The sequence below is a fragment of the Seriola aureovittata genome, chromosome 2, assembly GCF_021018895.1.
Source record: "Seriola aureovittata isolate HTS-2021-v1 ecotype China chromosome 2, ASM2101889v1, whole genome shotgun sequence".
Classification (NCBI taxonomy): domain Eukaryota; kingdom Metazoa; phylum Chordata; class Actinopteri; order Carangiformes; family Carangidae; genus Seriola; species Seriola aureovittata.
The window spans coordinates 1,391,751-1,412,422 of NC_079365.1; the positions used below are offsets into that span (position 1 = coordinate 1,391,751).

A 20,672-nucleotide genomic window follows, 5' to 3' on the forward strand; every position below is an offset into this window, starting at 1 on the left:
AGCTTTTGGAAATCACTTTATGTTTACCTCATCACTACAGGGCTGGTTCAGTCCCGGTCAGGTGTTTGTCTTGGATGAGTACTGCGCTCGCTACGGCGTTCGAGGTTGCCATCGCCATTTATGTTACCTAAGCGATCTGCTGGAGAGGGCGGAGAATGGAGCCATGATTGACCCCACCCTGCTGCACTACAGCTTCGCCTTCTGTGCCTCACATGTCCATGGAAACAGGTACAAATCAAACTGCTGGTTAGTCCTGGTCTCACTTTCCCCACAGGTACAAACTGGGAAATGATAAAAACACCAAAGAATATTTTAATATTGGAAAGACTCAACTTGGAGTCTGACATGTTGATCTTTGATACGTCATCATCTTCAGTCAGTATATACAGGCACATACAGTATATGATGCAATATGTGACCGCCCCTCAGCCCCCACCCTTTTTGTTAATGCCTTCAGATGTATGCTTTAGTTGTTTCTTCTTGCCTGTCGATTAGTTTGCACTTTAAATGTTGCATGCTCACTTTTCCTCTTTTTTGTCTTTTTTTCCCGTCTTCTTTTAACCTTTTTTCCTTGTTCACTTTCGTAAAACGACTTTCCCTGCACTGTCCCAAAACCTTGCCCCACCCATCTAGTCAGCGGCTGTGTGAGTTGTTAAACTGGCCAGTATCTCAGGCCGAACTCGAACAAGCCCTTTCCTCCTCTGCCCCTGAGCTCCCTGCCCAAACTGCCAAGAGAGAACTCAAAATCATTGAGTTCATGAAGAAAAAGGACTTCAGGTCCACATTTTTCTCAGGAACTAGAAGGTAAGTGATCTCATTGACTGGAAAAGATGAATATCTTCTTAAAAAAGTTTGAGCTGTTTTCCTTATTTGTAACTTGCCAACGTAATTTCTGAGATCTGGAGATGCAGAAAAATTGTAAATCCCAGTTTTCCTGTTTTTTTTTCAACAAACACAAGTGGTCAGACACAGAAACAAATTAGGTTAGACCTGGTTATCAAAACAATACAGTGTCTGAAGTGGTGACTAAAATTATTAGAATTTTAAATAATTACAAAATCCAAATATCCTCCTTCGAATGGCTGGACTACACATTTCTCTTCCTACACACTGGAATCGTCTTCGCTGACAACACACGGTCAAAGGAAAAGAATAAGGCTCCATCAGTGGAGCTGGGTCGAAAAAAATGGGTTGACATTTTGACCCATTTCAAACATAACGCTGAAGAGAGAAAAGGTGAGTGCTGTCGGGTGAGAAGCCCTGCGCTTGGTAGAATACCACAACACCTCAAGGTGCATCACACAGGTAGGTGAGGTAACGCTGAGATGTTAAAGCCTAATACTAAAGGCAGTGGTGTTATGTATTAGCATCTCACAATAACGGGACATTGCCTGCAAATGGTCCCCACTGAAAGGCTAACTAGGCTAAGCTAACCTTTTAAGAAAAGTCTATGTATTTTGGAGTGGAGTGGCTACAGCACATGCAACTTATCTGGCAAAACGATTTGATAGTCAATTCTTGTTGATTTTTCAAGCCTTACCCACAACACATCACACAGCAGGCGCGATGAGATGTATAATCTGTCCAGCATGTCCTGGGTCTGCCCCGGATCTCCTCACCTGGACGTGCCCGCAAGACCTCCAGTGGACCGTCCAGAAGGTTTCCCAACCAGATTTCCAAACCACCTCAGCTGGCTCCTTTCGACATGAAGGATCAGCAGCTCTACTCCAATCTCCCTCCAATTATCTGACCTTAAACAATAGGTTTAAGTTCCTTCCAATTAGAGAAATCTGGCACTGGCTCCTAGACACTGGTGGTAGTGATGAGGAATGGACCTTGAGGACGGGGATATCTTCATGAGGGAAACTTCTGATCGGAAAGTTTGATTGGAGATGGTCTTGCATCCATGGTGAAGGTGGTGAAGGGGTGGAGGTGGGTTGCAGATTTTTCACGGTGCTGAAATGAATGAACAGCAGAGCGAGAGAACACAGTTTGAAAGTTTGACAGCTTACAGGTGATTGGCTGAAGGCCACTGTATAAAGTTATGATTGGATGAAGACATGAATGAGCAGATGGAGCTTATAGATGTGTGCGTGACTTGCATGCACAAGGAACTTTCACTAAGCTTCATTTCAGCTGCTTGTATCTGTGATCTCAGTCTTTCATTCACTACCCAGAGCTCATGACCACAGATGAGGGTTGGAACATAGATCGACTGGTTAAACTAAAGTTTTGCCACAAATGTTTTCCATTTAACTCACTCTTCACCACAGTTTTGTACATCGTCTGCTTTACTGTCGAACAGCCTGTCAATCTCCATCCTACCCTCACTCATGAAAAACACCCAGAGATACTTAAACTCTTTCACTTGGGGCAGAAACTCAGTCCCAACCTGAACAGACCACCATTTTCCATCAGAGAACAATGGCCTCAAATGCGAGGGGTGCTGACTTTCATCCCAGCTGCTTCACACTCGGCTGCAAACCACCATGCTGAAGGTCATGGTCTGATGAAGCCAACAGAACCACATCATCTGCAAATAGCAGAGAACGTATTTGACTCGTAGCGATGGGCACAGGAACTTCATATTGCCACAGTCTCCCCCTGACAAGATCCTGGTCGTAGGCCTTTTCCAAGTCCATAAACTAAAATTCTGATGACTAAATAAAGGATTAGATATGATGGAAACTACATGGACTTTTGATCTGAAAACTAAGACTAAGCTGAATAGCTGAAAAAATTATAAAAATAAATTAGGCACAGTAGCATTTTCTTAAACTTGGTTTTAGAGATGCAGTTTTCAGTCAGAGATCAAATGGTGTCATGTCCTGAAGGTTCGGTGGATTGTGACACAGGAGTCATCTGGCCTGTACTCCAGTATGTACCCTGTTATCTAAGTTGCAGTATTTACCTCCTGTCTAATCTGCTGTGATGTGTTCGGACATCAAATCTGTCAGCATAACAGTTGGCCGTCTGCAGATGAAGTGTAACAAAGATAGACGAGGGCCACTCCAGCGCTGAGGGCAAAGGTCAGAGAGGGTTGTCTGTCAGTGCCTCCCCTCCACCTCCCCTCCACCTCCCCCCAACCCTCCAGCTCCCCTCCATCCTCCATCCATCCATCCATCCATCCATCCATCCAGCCCTCCCTCCCTCTGTCCTTCTGACAAACAGTGACTGAGGACAGAGGCCTTTTCTGATCAGCATGGACAGATGGACAACAGTCGCTTCAAGAGAAAGAAAAAATAGAGAGAGGGACAAATTTAAGACAAATATGATGAAAAAGGGAATTTGATTGAAATCTGTAGAGAGAGAAATGTGGAGGTTTATCATATTCTTTTTTTCCTAGAAAAGTCTGTATGCCAGGACAGGTGAGTAATTTACACTCAGGCATCAGAAAGTTGTTTAAAAGTTTATTATTTGTATTTGAAATAAATACATCAGCATGTAAATTCATATCTTGAATTTTTTTTTTCTTAAAATCCAAAAATAATGAGCCCTACATATCTGCACATCCACATTCACACACATCAAACAGAGACCTGCTCTGTCAGTCCAGCCATTGTGCCTGGAGGTGGAGGCATGACAGGTTGACAGGTTGTCATGTGTGACGGGCCGAATGTATCCACTGCTGACACTGGTGTGGTTGCCCCTGTGTACACACCTCACCCCCCTCCCCTCCCCTCCGCCCAAACCCCCTCCTAATGCCCTGCTGGCCTGGAGGTGCACCAAGTTGGACTCGGTTGCCCAGTCGCCAGCTAAAGTGTCAGGATTTAAGTTGTGTCCAGCTGAGTGTCGACGCCATGTACACTGACGTGTAGGAAATGGCTTTAAATACATAAATACATTTGAACTCTTAGCTACTGTTATGTTTTACATTGCCTCTGGTGTGATTTTATGTTTTTAATTCCACTTCTGATTCTGCTCTTATTCCCTCAGTTGTTTGACTTTTAACTTTGCTGAATGAAATACAAACAAAAATAATTAATTTAATTAATTAAATCTTCACCACCAGTGAAGATGTGTTCTTCAAACAGATTGTGTGAATTGAAAATATTGGAATTATTTAATATTAAATATTAGATATACAATTCAAATGGTAATGTATAAAGATGGATTCATGTTTTCCTGGATGCAACATTTAAATTTCTTACATACATAGTATATGGTACACACATTACACACCATACACAGAAAAATCAAACTTATTTTACTTATTGTACTTTTGAATTCTACATATTTTACAATGAATATTTTTGCTTAGAAAGCGACTTATATAATCATTCAGTTATTAAAAGAGTTAATCCAGTCTATAAGTGGAAAAATGGATTAATCAGCAAATTAATTAAACTCTTGAATAATTAACTCCTGAAATGAAAGTGTAGAAAGAAAGAAAGGATTCTGTAAATAACCAGCTAAGGACAACAGTATTCTGCACATGACTGAGGATAATGTCCAGTTTAAGCTGATTTTTAAAAAAAAAATAGAATTTTAAAAATTGAAACTGCAGGAGATTTCATGTTATATAGTTTTCTACCTTAAGGCCTTGTGTGTGGATGTGCACAGAGAGGGAGATGTGAAAGTGTTGCTGGCTTTGCCGTCTGTCTGTCACTGATGGCTCATTTGCTTGTTGTCGTCATTGGAGCTGTGAGGTCATCTGGTCAAGCAAACATGAGGAAGCTGCCAAGGAACAACACGCAGCTGGAGGAAAAAAAAACACACGCACACACAAAGAGCCCTGCAGGAGTTAATTAGTGTGAAATTTTCTTATTTCATTTTCTGTCACAATGTGAAAGGTGAGATGGCTGCTTATTGTGAATTTTTAAAATGACAGTTCCTTTCCAGTTTTTGTGTTTCGCTTGCAAATTCTAATCTGACCATCAGCAACTAAACAAAGGGACCGGCAAACCCAACCAAAACTGCAAGAAATAAGCACCACTGGAACCGAAAACTCATCCAAAATAATTCATTTTCATTTGACTAATACAAAGAACAGCCTGCTGTAACTTTCAAAACTTAAAGCAGGTACCTCTTGTTGCCGTTTTCACACCTCCTGTAACCTCTGTACCCTCCTGTTAGTTCTGTGTTTACCAAAAAAAAAAAATATGACGAAGGATAAATCTTTCTGGTTAAACTGCTGATGAGGTCAAAACTACCAATCTACAGCCTCTGCTTCATGCATCGTTTCTTCCTCAGCATCATGGTTTGAAGCAGCAGAGGCCTACAGGTGGCAGTGGCACACTGACAGTGTCTGTTCAAATGTCCATGAAAACTGAGGGGAGTCTGGATGAGCTGATCGCTGCTGATGTTGAGCAAACTGGTACCCTTCGAAATCAAACACAGCGCTCATGGAGTGCAGCAAGTGTAACACACACACACACACACACACACACACATGCAGTGTCTCACTGTCTGCTGAAATGACATGTCAAAGGGAGGGGAGTTGGGGGCAGGTGGGGGTGGAGGGGTGGGTTGGGGGATTGAGAGAGAGATGGAGAGTGTCGTGTCTCCTGCTTCTCGTCATGCTGTCATAGCCACCACTCCAGCGCCTCTTCTGTCACATGCACTCTGCTCACACTCCACCCTGACCCAACCATGTCACAAACAATAAAAACACATCTGATACAAATACACACACCTGCTTGTAAAGCTGTAACTGCTATCCCTGTGTTGAAATGATAAGAAGAATATGATGCAATGATGCGGTGAACCTCATGACTTGCTGTTGAGGAAGCCCTCACTACATGCAATAATAATAATAAAAAATGTAATTGAGCATAGCTAATGTAAGTAGTTTTAATTTCCTGATGATACAGAGAATAAACTGCGTGTGAATATGTGTGTGCACACAGAGAAAACCCACCAATTTTTCTTAATTTGTAATTAATTGACCTGCAGTATGCTTCTGTATTGAAACATCAGTGAGGCAGTTTATAGTTGCTAGTAATGAGGCTAGAATATGTCTCTATATCCTGTGGGGGTATGGACTGAGTTCTGTAGAACAGGTTTCATACAGGTGGACACAGGACAATTGTCTTGTTCCAAACCCGAGTTTCGGAAAAGAGTTCATATCACTGAATTCTTTTATGTGAACCACACCCAGATTTGGACTACACCGCCCCATGTGAAAGCAGCAGGACTCACATTCTGCAAGGATAAAGTCGGGTGCAGGACCTGAACTAACATTAATCCCATGGGGCTGTCATCTGGCTGTTGAGCTCTGACTCACACTCATGCTCTGTTGTTTTCCCAGGACCTGAGGAGATTCAGAGAGGCTGTGTCATTCATCTGATTCCGACACTATGACTTTCTCTGTGAAAATGAATATGAAACACTGATATCCAACAATATTCACCAATTTCAACGACACAAATCATGGCTATGTATGTTGGTGGTTTACTTGGTTTTTCTCAGCGCTGACACACAGACTGCAGAACCTTTCAATGGTTGTCCATGCTGCTGTGTTTCAGGCCAGACGGTATTGGCACGGTGACTGTGGAAGAGAAGGAGCGCTTCGAGGAGATAAAGGAGAGGCTACGGGTGCTTCTGGAAAACCAGATTACACACTTCAGGTAGAAACCATGTACAGTAAGAACCGTGTGCCAAACCAGACTGCCCTACGGTTCTAATGAAAATCCACTGTGTTGCTTCCACAGGTACTGCTTTCCATTTGGACGACCGGAGGGAGCACTGAAAGCAACTCTGTCCTTGCTTGAAAGGGTAAATCTTTACAGAGTACACTGGTTCAGAATCAGTTGGGTTCTGTGTGTGCAGTATGTGTGTGCAATAGGGCAACTTTCTGTTTATGACGTCTCCAAATTTCTTCTAATGCAAAAATAGTTTTCCAGACCAGACTTCTCGTCATTCATCATGTCATGTTATTGTACGGTTTTTCTTTACACTGAAAATTAAAAATTCTCAATGCGTCTTTCATTTTTAGGTTCTGATGAAAGATATTGTTACTCCTGTTCCGCAAGAAGAAGTCAAAGCTGTGATTCACAAGTGCCTGGAGCAGGCAGCTCTGGTGAACTACCAACGCCTGTCAGAGTACGCCAAACTGGAAGGTAAATCACTGCTCCCTCACTGCTCCTTTCTATTAGCACAGTAGTAAAAAGCTCGTTTAGCAGAGCTTGTAAAATTTGGTGATATTATGTAGTTATTATTAGAAAGTTTAGAGATGATTGTGGGATTAGAACACATATTCACCAAATTTGACCAAGCAAGGATATTGTTATATAACATTGTCACACTGATGGGTCAGTATGGGTTTTTTAGTCATGGTTTGTAGACATTCAAACCTTGACAGTCTTCCAACCAGCGTTGTAGTACTCAAGTCCAGTACGAATACCTATTTCAAGGACTCATGACTTGACTTGGACGTGACACAGACTCTTCTTTGGTGACTCAGAGTCAGGTAATAGGAATATGACTTAGACTCTTCTTAGGTGACTGGAATTCAGGTAATAGGGACTTGAATGGGACTCGAATGGGACTCTTATTTGGTGACTTGGTCTTGGGTCGGATTGGAACATGCGGGACACGAGACTCGGGCTTGAGGTTTAATGACTCAACTACAACACCGCTTCCAACTGTTGGAATGAATATTTGGAATTAAGCTGTCATGTTACCTTTGCCAGGCTCAGGTGGGATTTGTCAAATGTCAAATTATGATTTCAGACATTACACAACATTTTAGAAAAATGCAACATTTTCATATAACTGTTGACATTAGAACATAGGATATTCAGATTCTGGTTTCCTGCTTTGGGATTGACTTTGGGAAGTTAAAACATAACACTAGTTGCAACAGAGGTTTCCTTTTAATAAGAATCCTTAGAATGAGGCAGCTATACATAATAATACATAATAATAATAATATAGTTTATCTTATTGCAATGCAATTATGAATTTGAAAAAAAAGTCTAACATCAAAGTTTTTCTTCACAGCTGCAGACAGAACCTCTTATTGTCTTTTTTAGTGTAATTAAAGTAGCTGTTTGTACATTTTGTTGTTGCTACCTAGCCACTGTTGCATTAACAGCTGTTTACTTACCAATCTCGAAGAAACGTTAAGAAACGTAAGTTCAGCATCAAACTTAATTCCCTTACTCACTAAGAGCTGCCTCCAGAGGTGGAAAACATTCATCTTGTTTTGCTATCGATGGATTCTTATCTTCTGCTGAAGTTAACATTGGCTTTGGAGCAAAAGCAAAACTTACACATAGCTCCTTTAATGGCACGAAGGTTGTTTTAAGTGACAAATGCTATGTTTATTTTGCTTTATCTTCAGCCTATGTTAGTAGAAAAAGTACAGTAAGTAAAAATGCATTCAATTCAATCTTTATGCTGACTTCGTCCACCATGCCTAAGCTTCTCTTTCAGCCGAGTCCTACACTGCCTCTGTCTCCCACTTTGGTCTTCCTAGTAGCTGAAGTGTTGCTCCTTCTTTTTCTCTTTTCTCTGCTTTCCTTTTCCTCGCTATCTGATGACTTCCCTACTCACTCCTCTCTTTTCACTGTCTATTGGCTTTTGCTGCTTCTCATTAGCTGCTCTTTGAAAACAGGAAGGCCAATAAACAAGACATGATGGGACTGCCCCTTGTGGAAATTCAGTGTTTTATTTTTTCTGTTGCATGGTCCAAGTTTTCTTTAGTAGGCATCATAAACATTTTTTCAGACCTCTGAAACATATCCCAAACTGAGTCAGTACACTGATTTGGTACCTACTTTAGGGCAGAATTTTTATTTATTTATTTATTTTGAGGTCTTTAAGTTTAATTTTCACTTATGCTGCTGTATATGTAACTCTAAACTTCTACAGGAACATTTGGGAAATTTGCTGTTTTAGCCAGAGGGAATTAAAAAGGTTGACGTCAGTTTCCCTGTGTGTCCAGTACAGAGAGAGGTCCTCTTGTGTATAGCCTATTTTAGAAATAAAGTTGAGTAGAAAGTGGAAAATACACCCATCAACACCTCCAACCTCCAAAGATGTCTTGGATGTTGTATCTTGTTAATTTGCAAGCTGGTCGCCAATCCATTCAAGACAGAGCTCACACCTGGCAACCTCATAATGAGGGCTGGACTTTTGTTATTCTGCAAATCCTCACTGTACCCGTTGGTTATTTGTTTAATTTGTCTAGTTCATCATGTCCCAAATAATGGCCGAATGGGCAAGTGTTACTTTACTTTAATATTGCAGCTCTCCAAATTTATTGAGTATTTTTGAGTATTGCATGTTGCACGCCTTTCAGGCTGCAGGAGTGTAGTGACACTAACATGATCTGTTAGTGTCACTCATATTAAGCAGGCTGAATAAAACTGATAAAAAGTTAAATCACAAATGGCTTTTACTTTGCTTACTGTGATAACTGTTTTGATGCTATGTGTGTACAATACATTAACAAAACTCTACCAAATAGTATGTCATATCATAGTAGCAGAAATAAAAAGCAATCTGGAGACATCTGAGATCAGATGCCTCCCTCTCCCAGCAGAAAAAAAATTGAATTCAAGGGACTGCCGCTGCACAAGTAATCCTTGTTTACTACGAACACACTGTTACACTGACAGTTACCATCCTGCTTTCATTCCACCTTGGCTCAAGACCTAGTCTGTTTAGCCTCTTTAGAAAAGAGGTTGAAAATGTCCTCTACCCCCCGTGGAAAGAGAAGGCCTTCACACTGAAGTTGATGGTGAGCCTCAGATGGGTCATGCTGGGCACAAGAGCTGTTGTTTCCTGAACTGCATGCTCCTTGGTTTGAACACTTATTAGGCAATCATTCAAATATGGAAAACTCTGTTCGCTCTTGGCCTATCAGAGAGTACTGCCACAATGAACCTGGTTAAGATCAAAGGAGCTAGAGAGTGCCTGAATGCAAAGCATGTAAAAATGAATAACTTTTAAAACTGGTTCAGCTGTCTGAGATTTAAGATTTGGCAAAAACTACCACCCTTCTTCAGAACTAGCATTTAAGTTGAGTAGAACCTGCTGAACTGCATGGAACTGTCTCCAGTTCATGGCGCCCCTCTTCAGAAGTGGGGCCCTCTGCCTGAGTGGCCAAAGGCCTCAGGAGGTCCTTCACAACAGTCATTCTGACCCCACTGAACCTTGGGGGCTGGTGCCGGGGGGGGGGGGGGATTCCTCATGTTCTATCCCCTGGTGCCCAATAAGCAGGCTGAGCAGGGAGCCAACAGGGGGAGGCCATGTTGCACAGGTTTGCATCAAGTTTTTGAGGGACTCTGAGCGCAGGCTAAGTATGACTTGGCTTGATCAGAGTTGGTTGCCACGAATCAGCAAACTGTTGCCTGACTTTGTTCGCTTGTACACTGCATTCAAGTGGTTGTTAGGCTGCCACCTGGTATGACAGGCGGCATATGAAGCCTGTGACTAAGCAAGCCACGTTTGGCTGTAGACATCGGTCTGCCAAGCTCTCTGGTCATGAAGGCAAAGGATTGGAATGAAACATCACTCAGGGTCTGGGCTGAGATATCAAGTCCAGCAGTTTCAAGTGTCTTTGATAAAGCTAATACAAGGCGGGAAAGGGATTTCCCAATATGTCCCATCTGAGCTGCTATACAATATCTGTTGGTATGTAAGTCATCAACTATTCTGCACTGAGGATGCGGACAGCAGATATTTGGTATAAGGGCCTCATTTGGAAATACTATCAGAGATGCAATAGAGGGGTCAATGGCCAGCATTTGGTCTAGGCCATAGTGGGCATCATCCACCATAGCAGCCAAAACGCTGCAGGTGCTCAGAGGAGATCCACCTAATGTTACAGTACATTGGCCTCAGTGTTCTGATGGCCTTCAGATTTTCTGTCCATGTTAAAAAAAAATCAGTCAATGATGGAAAATATTGGATTAAAGCGACCCCTGATCCAGTCCTGTCCATAGTTAGATTGTGGCTAACTGTTATGGAGCCAGGCTAACTGTTTCCCCATTGCTAAGCTAGGCTAAACATACAGGACCAATCTCTGTCTGATATCGCTATTCTCATCAGACACACTCTAGCGAACCTGTGTTTGATTGCATTCATATGAGAAATGAGAGATAACAGAAATACAAAGACTATCTTGTCCACCTAGACACTCTCTGTCATTCTTTTTCTTAACTGTCTTAAAATTTCCCTTATAGAAACTCTTGTTGATCAAAGCCAACTAGTGTTTCACCTACATGAAGCCAGATCATGTCAAGAGTTACTCAGCTACGTCAGATAATACACACTGAAAACAAAACAGCAAACAAGCACATTTCCCAAAATGTTGTTCAATTAACACTAAAGTACTTCCAATGGATAATTTAAGACGATGTCTATAAAGAAACCATCACCTCTCTGAAGATACCAAGGATGATGAGCCTCAGTGTTTCCCACAGAATTAGATTCTATGTGTGGTGGTAGCTGACGGGGGCGGAGGAGCTTTATATATGGTAAATAAAACAGTATACAAAGTGCTCCACTGCAAATATTTTAGATGCTTATCACTTTGTGAAAAATACTTAACTAAACAATATCTATGTGTTTCCTGTCATTCCCAACTGCTTCTGCCCTAGCTGGCTCTCCCACAGCAGCATGTTGGCTGCTGTTGTTCTCCTCCTCTCCTACGTCCCTCTGTCTCAGCAGCACTGGTTGAAGCCTCAAAATATTAGACACAAATTTCCCACATTTTAGTTAAACACAGGTGCTTTCCATGTGTGTCCCATTAAGTGTCTTGCTACTCTGTTTGGCTAATGCCTCTGGTCTACACTGTCTTTGCACCTCCTCAGGACAAACCCTATTGAATATTTTAAATTCAGCATCAGCGTTTAATAATCAACATTAATGTTTATCCACTTGCACAAGCAGTCTCGGACTGAGGCCATGGTTCTAAGCCGGAAATCATTTGACTGCTCCCTTTGGGTTGAGGTTGAGTTACTACCCCAAGTGAAGGAGTTCAAGTAAAAGCAAGGCTCTCCATTTACGTTCCAGTTGATCTTTGTTTGAACCCTCACCTATGGTCATGTGGGTAGTGACCGAAGAATGAATTGCGGATGCAAGTGGCTGAAACAGGTTTCCTCCTCAGGGCGTCTGGGCTCAGCCTTAGAGACAGGGTGAGGAGCTCTGACATCTGGAGGGAGCTTGGAGTACAGTCGGTGCGCCTTCACGTCAAAAGGAGCCAGTTGAGGTGGTTTGGGCATCTGATAAGGATGCCTCCCGGGCGCCTTCCTTTGGAAGTTTTCCGGACATTTCCAACTGGGAGGAGACCCCGGGGTAGACCCTGAACTCGCTGGAGGGATTACATATCCCATCTGGCCTGGGGATGCCTTGAGATCCACCAGGAGGAGCTGGAAAACATTGGTGGAGAGAGGGATGCCTGGAACCTCCTGCTAGGCCTACTGCCCCCAGCGACCTGACCCCAGATAAGTGAAAGAAAATGGATGGATGGATGGACGAGCTGTCTCCTCTGCGAGGATAAGCCAAAAACAGTCCTTTCTCCCATGCATGATCATGTTTTGATTCAGAATGTGCACAGAGGAGGGGCTTTGTGGTCCAACAGATTTTAAAAAACATTAAAAACCCTTTCCTCCTTCATGACAACTGTATGAGGGGTGATTTTTTAAATAACTCACCTGTTTACATTTTATTAAGGCTTTATAGTGGGCCGGAGGTAGACCCAGATGCAGCATACAACTCTCAGGAGTCTCAAGGTCATGTTCAAAAGGCTAGTCGCGTACTGGAAAACAGGCGATGAGGGGAAATCGAAAAACAGGCTGAGTCGGGAACAGGTGATCCAAACGGCAAATGTGGGAAAGTCTTGCATAGGTGACAGAGAAGAACGATCTGCCAAAGAACGGCTGGAAGGCTGGGGTTTGTATACTGGCTGAGGGTAATCAGGAACAGCTGTGTGACCAGGTGAATAGAGTTGGCTTGATGTGGTGGGAGTAGCTAATACAGGGAGGTGCAGGACAACAGGGTGAATGGAAAATTACTGACTGGGTTCTGGATGACAAGGAATGCTGAAGTGAGGCAGGTGACCTGAGATGCAGAACTGTGACAGGCTTAAAGAAATGCATAATTGAGGGCGTGGCCTCTTTGAGTGACAGGTGGGTGTCGTTACATTTGATTAGCTGCTCTGTGTCTTTCCGCTAGCTGCCTACTAGGCATTACCTCACTTTGGCATCATTGTGATCTCTGTCTCTCATTGTGCCATGTTTGTGGTGTTGGTGCCTTTTGGATAATTTCACTTGTCAGTTAACTGACTAAGAGGACATGAGGAAGTCTGTGCTCATGATTTTTGAGGTGAGTGAAATTCTAGTATCATTGTATTTATAATTTAGCACTAATTAGGATGTAGCTCATTAACAGCTAATTAGCCAGCAAATGAATTAGCCTTGGTTTAGCCTTTGAGCAAGACTCCCTACTGTGCTCATGATACTAACCGGGGCATACGCTTGCCACTGTTATTAGGATAAATAAAGTATCTATCTATCTATCTATCTATCTATCTATCTATCTATCTATCTATCTATCTATCTATCTATCTATCTATCTATCTATCTATCTATCTATCTATCTATCTATCTAAACCATCATGCACCGAAGTCTTGGCTCCACACACGCCCCACCACTTGGCTCACTTTTGTATTAGCTGGGAGTTAGGGGCAGAGTCAGTATTTACAATCTACAGTTGGGACACATCTAATGAAAGAGAGGAGGAGCGGGGAAAGGAGGGCAGAGCGAAACTATGCGCTGTGCACAGCTCTACATTGAAATAAGATTTTACCCATTTGCAATAGATAAAAAACAATAGAAAATCAATATTTGGCGGTTGATATTGTGGTGGGCCACCACACATTAATCAATATATGGGAAACACTGAACCTTAGTATCTCAGTTGTGATTGTTGATTATCCCCAAAATCCCTTCCCTTCATACTGGTGGGCTTCTTAACCTATGGGAAAAACTGATATTTCAGATTTTACCTCTGCTTTGCAGAACGAATGGTTGATCCTGTATAGACAGCCCATAATTTTGGGCAATGCTGTCTTGCTCACGCTGTTGACTTGCAAAGTCTCAGATACCTAACCCTAACTGGCTAAAAACAGAGCCTGGAAACTGTAAACTCCAAGGTTAGATTGATGTGTTGTTTTTCTGACTTTGGCCTCTCAGTGACAATCATGGACAATGTGGACAATCACCATCATCCAATTCAGATTTGATGCAGTTTGATGACATATTTTAAAACTGTAAAATGTGCTTCATGTAGCATTCTAATTGATTAATTACTTGCTATGACATTACTCAATTCATTTTGATACATGAGTATTATTATGGTTAACTAACAAAACCATGTAATATCTAGAAACTTAGTGCCCCATAAACCAACAACATAACAATTTTCTTATTAAAATGCAAATTCGATTTTTGAAAATTTTGCTGTATTATATTTATTTCACATAGCTTTTAGATTTGTTCATGTCATTATGCTGTTCTCTGCAAACACAGCTAAAGTTTCTGGTATTTTCAGATCACAGAGGTCTGTAGAAAAATTACTTCCTCCCTGGTAAAGCTTAACAAATACTATCTATTTATATGTAAAATCTTATGTCTAATAGCTGAATTGTTTTTCATAGTGATAATATTCAATACCACATTAAAATCAAATCACAATACTGTGAACAAAGTGAGCAGGTATATTGCATTTTTGTGTTGTCCAGTGGAAAACTAAATACAAACCACTGTCATTAGTTTTATTCATGAGCCTTTCTTTGTTTAGATGGAGAGGCACAGTTCACTCCAAAATGAAAAACAACAACACTGTCCAATCGCAGCCTTTCACATTAAACTTCTTTCCTGTGGGCCAGCCACATTGTGCTGCAGGAGGCTTTACAGACAGACACTTGGGGCACACAGGGATCTTCTTCTCGCTAAATGTTGACAGCTAAGCTAAGTAGTGTTAGCAAGCTAGCCTTAGTAAATTGCTAGGTTAATGGAGGATAAGCTAATGATCTCTATAAATAGCTAGCATAGACACAATGTGATGGATGGATGCATCACATTGGATCAAATACATGATGGATGAATGTTGCAGTCCATAACATCATTTGATGAAAGCAGAAAGTCTAGAAGGCCAACGTTTAGCCAGTTGTATAAATATCTTACAGCATTATAAGGACTTGTCACAGTGGGTCTCTCCTAACTGCTGCATCTTTCGTGTATGGCGTCCTCTCCAGGATGTGGCCCCTGAATTGGGACACAGCTTATGTCAGTCTTTGAAAGAACCAGCCACATAGAAACAAAAGTCTGAACATTGACAGAAAAATCAACAGTTATAAGTTTGTTCTTCTCTTTTCATTCTTATTACCAGTCACTTCCTATAGTCTGACACTCTGTTGTAGTTATCTACCTTGCAGCTATCTCTTGGTATGAACTTGCCCTCCTCCTTAAACCAGTTGTTTACTGTAAGGTCACACTAGCTTGCTAACATGTTGACAACACTGGCAGAGAATTCAGCCAAGCAGATCTCTGGAAGTGTCTTTGTGAAGCAAATCCATCATTTTTAACTGCAGACAGTCAGCAACAAATGTAACTGAATGCACAGTCAATAGTAACCATGATAGAACAGCTGCAGGGTCCATGCAATTCAAATACAATCACAGTGACTGTGATAATCTTGGCTTTTGGATATGGTAATTCGTTCAGAAAGACACTTCTGGCAGTAGTTGTGCTGCAGAACCAAGTGCCTTGGCATATCCTTTGATGACGTTAGGATACTGAGTGATTTGGAAGGTTTTTTGGCAGGGCTTTATGTGAGAGATACAGATGAATACTTTCAACTTGTGTGTCATCTACCACAGATGCTTCCTCAATTGAAAATGAGGCAGCAGAGTCTTGATGACAAAAAGTCAGGCCTTGATTGATGAAGGTGCTTGATTTTCAAGTGCCCTTTGTTTTTGGTATCATCATAGTAAACTGTGACTCTCCCCAATTTGGAATAGGAGAGGATGTGTAGTTTCAACACAGAAAAATAAATGTGGCACTGTTCTTGGCCAAGGTTCACCTCAGCACTCAGTGGTGCACCTTCTGTATCAGCAGCCAGCTTCCTACTGAAATACTCGCTCTCTGTGTCCTTGCTCAACCACTTGTTCACTACCATCTCTGTGAGGATCCTTTCATTGAGAACAATAGCTGAATTGGTCGCCACAGGACTGTACAACAGGGACTGAGCATAGTCCCAGTCAAACCCCACTAGCCCACTTCTCCTGCATAGTCACATGCCCTATTGCATGTTTCCAACTGACAAGACACTTGGTGGTTAATACCCCAGGTGCATTTTTGGACATGTACAAAAGTACAGCAAAATCCCCCTTTTTTATCAGAACAAACTGACGGTGCTTCAAGATGTGATGTTTTTGAGGAGTGGTGCCTTTGCATTTGCATTTTTTTTGAGCTAAGCTATTGTCAGAGCAGTTGCTGGAACAGTCATTGGAGCAATCACTGGTGCCGCCATCACTGTAGTTTCCAGAGCTGCCACCGGAGGTGTCGTCAGAGCCACCGTACTTGCCTGAACAGTCAGAGATGTAGTTGTGGCATTAATAGACATTACATCCAAAAAAGAAGACAGAAAAGGGCTTTAGAAGATTCTAGCAACTGTTTGTGTGAGAACAATAATCATGTCACAATGATATATTTTTTTCTAGAAAAATGGGTTACTTGGCACCACCCACAATTCCCTGAATGTTTGCGTATTGTGCTATTAAACCCACATTTTATTAATCTATAAATGTAGAAACGATACTGTGGCTGGATATACTTGCATGTCAGTGTTATGTCCATGGTCCCGCCCCCAAAGCTGTGAGTGGGCAGTTGACTGTTTTTCCTCTTAAAAATAAAAATCTCTTTCTTCCCTCCACATGCAAGCTTGACAACGATTTAAATTTAGTTTTGGCAGGTCTGTGCTTCATTCTGCTGGACAACACTGAAACGTAATACATCTCTTTGTTTTCAGTGTTGATTCAAATGTGCCATGGGAAATTCATGTCACAGTGAAAAGCAATATATTCAGGCATTAAGGACAAAAACATACATTTTTGATTTAGTTATGACACACTAAATGGAAAAAGCAAATAGAAATTATATATGTATATATACACTTTTAAAATCTTTCATAATACCAAAGCATTCTTATTAATTTGCTAATACTATATTAAGATTTAAAAATGATACATATTGCACATTTGATACAATACATTTTTAAATTAGTTAAACTGTAAGACATTAAACAATGGTGCAGGCCTGGGCCTTGAAAACCTCATATTGGTCAAACCCTAGTGACTTCTGTGCTCATCCACTCTGACCCTGGCCTTTTCGCATGCCTCGGTATCCTCCCTCTTTCTCTATAGGGAAAAAGAGAGAGATGTATGAGCATCCTGTCTTCTGCTTGGCGTCTCAAGTGATGGATTTAACCATTCGTGAGTACCCTCTTCATCCCCCCACCCCACCCCACCCGACCCCCTCACCTCTGCACTTTTATTTTCCTGTTATGACCAGTATGCACATCCAGCCGCTACAAGGGACCTCACATTTCTGTCGTCCTTTGGTTTGTTTGTATCAGTCTGTAAAGTCCACCTATAGTTTCTTGATATGTTTCAAACTCAGGTCGCCTCTCAGCCACTCAAGACACATTCTGATATCTCCGTGAGCTTGTTGTCTGTGATGCCAACACCACCTGTTCTTTGTCTGTCTGTGACTTGAATGCATTTTTACTTTGCTTGTGTGTAAATCCTCTTACGTGTGTAAGATCATGGTACATTCAAACAGGGCACCCATATCCTGCAGGTGTTTAAAGGGTATTTTATTCACTTCTCAGTCCTTGAGTGAAACGTCTTTGGATCCAGGTTAGAGAAACTGACCAAAGCAAAGGTCACACACTCCCATTGTGAACATGCCTCTGTCTTTGAATGAAACTACCATTAAATGCTTGTATTGATATATTACAATTACATTTTTTTTTACACATTTTTATGCTTTTTCAGATTTTGCCGTATTGGATTTTGGGTCTAAGTGAAGATGCTTTGTGTTTTGTTTCTTTTTGACTCAGAGGCTGCTCATATGCCAAATGTGTTGATACTGAAGAGTCACTCTAACGTTTACCTTTATTTCTGACTTCTGTTTTACATTACTTCTGCTTTATACTACCTGTACTGAATGATCTCTTCTCTCACACCCTCTACCTGAAACTTTCCCACCTCTCTCTACCTTCTGTCCATCCTTGCAACCCATTCTTTTTTTTTTTTTTTTTCTTTGAATTGAACTCTCACTCAGTGGAGAAATCTCAGAAAAAACTGAAGGATCCAGGTGACGTTGTACTGTATGTCTAACCTCTGCTGTTCCTGACCAGAAAGTACCCAGCCTACCTTAAACCATACTGCCATAAACCCTGTCACAACCTCCCTGATGCATCAGAACATAAACTTTACAGGACATGTTTCAGGAACGTTGTGACAGCATTAGTGTCTTCCCCCCATGTGGTGAATTTCATCACTCTGAATCAAAGAATAAAGATGGAACCTTTGTTGAGCTGCTGGAATTGGACAAATAAGTAAGACTTAACACAAATTCAGTAAAGTGTGATGTAAACAAGAATTAACACATGAGAAAGAGAGTGCGAGCATCTAAGCATGGAAGAAACTACTGTTTGCATGCAGGTGGCATTTAAAACATTTCAATCTAAGAAATTACTTTTTTTTTAAAAGAAGGTCCTTAATGTGAAAATCAAAATAATCATAGTGAAAATCAGTGCCCTATTATCTCAGTGTGCCAAGGCTGCCAGTGTTTTCATGTATTCATCTATTTATTTGTTCTTTAATGCTATAAATGCAATAAAATGCCAGTTTATTGTTGATTTATAATCACCATCAAAACCTAAGCTGGCATAGGGAATGTTCAGAAAGACTTGAACTTGTCAACCTATCATTTAACATAATGAGGCTATTTGCCTTCACAAAACTGAATCCATGAGTCCATTCTCCAAAAAAGAGGTTATATATCATATAACTGTAGGAAACAATCTGTCCTTCATTTCCAGAACCACTATTCCAACCACAACAGCTCTGACTTGACATACATTACTAGATCCTAACAATCCCCCTTTTGAACCAGTACAAAGTTCCATTCTGTGGAGGCTTTCATCCGTGTTAGCATCTCCCATCATCCCGCTGGGCTGTCGGGCCACAAGAGCTCTGCCAGGAGGTGGACTGAACACAATCATGACTCTAACATTTTAAAGTAAGATTATTCATATAATACTTTTCAAATCAGGAGTAAAAAATGGAAAACAACAAGAAATTTGATGATAATAAAAAACAATTATTTAAAAAAAAAATTACACTTCTTAGTTTTGATCAAGAATGCCTTTTTTAGTATATCTAAAGTCTAAAGAAGGTTAGTGAAGAGAGGCTAAAAATGTGATAGCTATGTTTCTATTTATGTGCTTCACTTATATAATGTAATTCATACACTATATGAGTTGGGACACAAATTAGATTCTCTAAATGAAGGCTCACCAGTCTTTGTTTTGATCATTGGAAGAGCAGGCAAGTTAGTTTCAGAGGATCTTCAAGGTCAGGCAGTCTCATGTTGTAAAAGCAAGTCATGGCACAACAGGACCTAACCCTGCTTTCATACCAAATGCACAAGTGAGGCATTGTGCAAAAGTCACTGCTAAACTTTCAGGTTTCCAAACAAAGGTCAATAGAAGTGAAACAGTAAATTCTGTTAATCTAATTTCCCACAATTATAGAACTCTAATTCAACAACTCCTCCATCCTAAACAACTGTATTGGTCGCATTTCCCTAGTACCTCTGAGGCTGAAACATAAAGTACCAAAAGCGGCAGTTCCTCTAATGACCACTAGAGTCTGGCCCCAACAGTGAGTCAATCCCCAAAGACTCCCATGTTAAAATGTCCAAGTAGTATAGTAGTACAACAGAAATAAACATGTTTACAGTCTGGTACAAAAACTTTTTTGATCTCTAGAGCTAATTTCTGCCTTCATGACAACTGTTTATACAACTCACCTGTTTACTTTTTATCAAGGCTTTAAGTTATGTATAATTGAGGGCGTGGCCTCTTTGAGTGAAAGGTGGGTGTCACAAACCGGTATGACCCGGAGTCTTGGCTCCACACGTCCCTCCTCTTTGACCATTTTTAGATTAGCAAGGAGTTAGGGGCGGAGTCAGACACTGCCAATATGGTGACGGTGGAGCAGCTCACTCTGAGCTTCAAAACTGCTCTTAATAAGCCTGTGGGTGACTTCATGGAGGATACATCCATCTTTATTTACAGTCTATGATACCCAGTCTCTAATATGACACATAAAAGATTACCAGCATCAGGTGTACCAGACCTTTGTTGTCATGGTAACAATAATAAACACATGGTTAAGGTTGTGGAATGGTTTACTGAGGTTTAGAAAAGATCATAAGGGTTAAAATGCTAAAGTGCTTCCTTAAGGTTGGAGGACCTTTGTCCCCATGGTTACAATGATAAAAACGTGGTAAATGTTGAGGCGCGGTCATGGATATAAGAAACAACGTTGACCTTTGGTTTCACATGGGAAACGAACACCAGTCTCCTGTGTCGAAGTCTTGTGTTTTTTGTTGACCCAACCCACAAATACTTCAGCTTTAAA

General features: G+C 41.2%; 1 protein-coding gene across 3 annotated transcripts in view; it reads left to right on the forward strand.

The window, feature by feature from the left end:
- The window catches only part of cadpsa (Ca2+-dependent activator protein for secretion a), a 205,561-nt gene that overhangs the window by 119,338 nt on the left and 65,551 nt on the right, over window positions 1-20,672 (forward strand). For 2 of the 3 annotated variants that reach the window (XM_056394806.1, XM_056394789.1), the window contains exons 13-17: window positions 41-228; window positions 6,468-6,569; window positions 6,654-6,717; window positions 6,938-7,061; window positions 17,382-17,450. In XM_056394806.1, the coding sequence (XP_056250781.1) occupies window positions 41-228; window positions 6,468-6,569; window positions 6,654-6,717; window positions 6,938-7,061; window positions 17,382-17,450 (547 nt within the window). The remainder of the gene's footprint in view (window positions 1-40; window positions 229-6,467; window positions 6,570-6,653; window positions 6,718-6,937; window positions 7,062-17,381; window positions 17,451-20,672) is intronic. The other variant, XM_056394798.1, reaches the window with a different exon arrangement.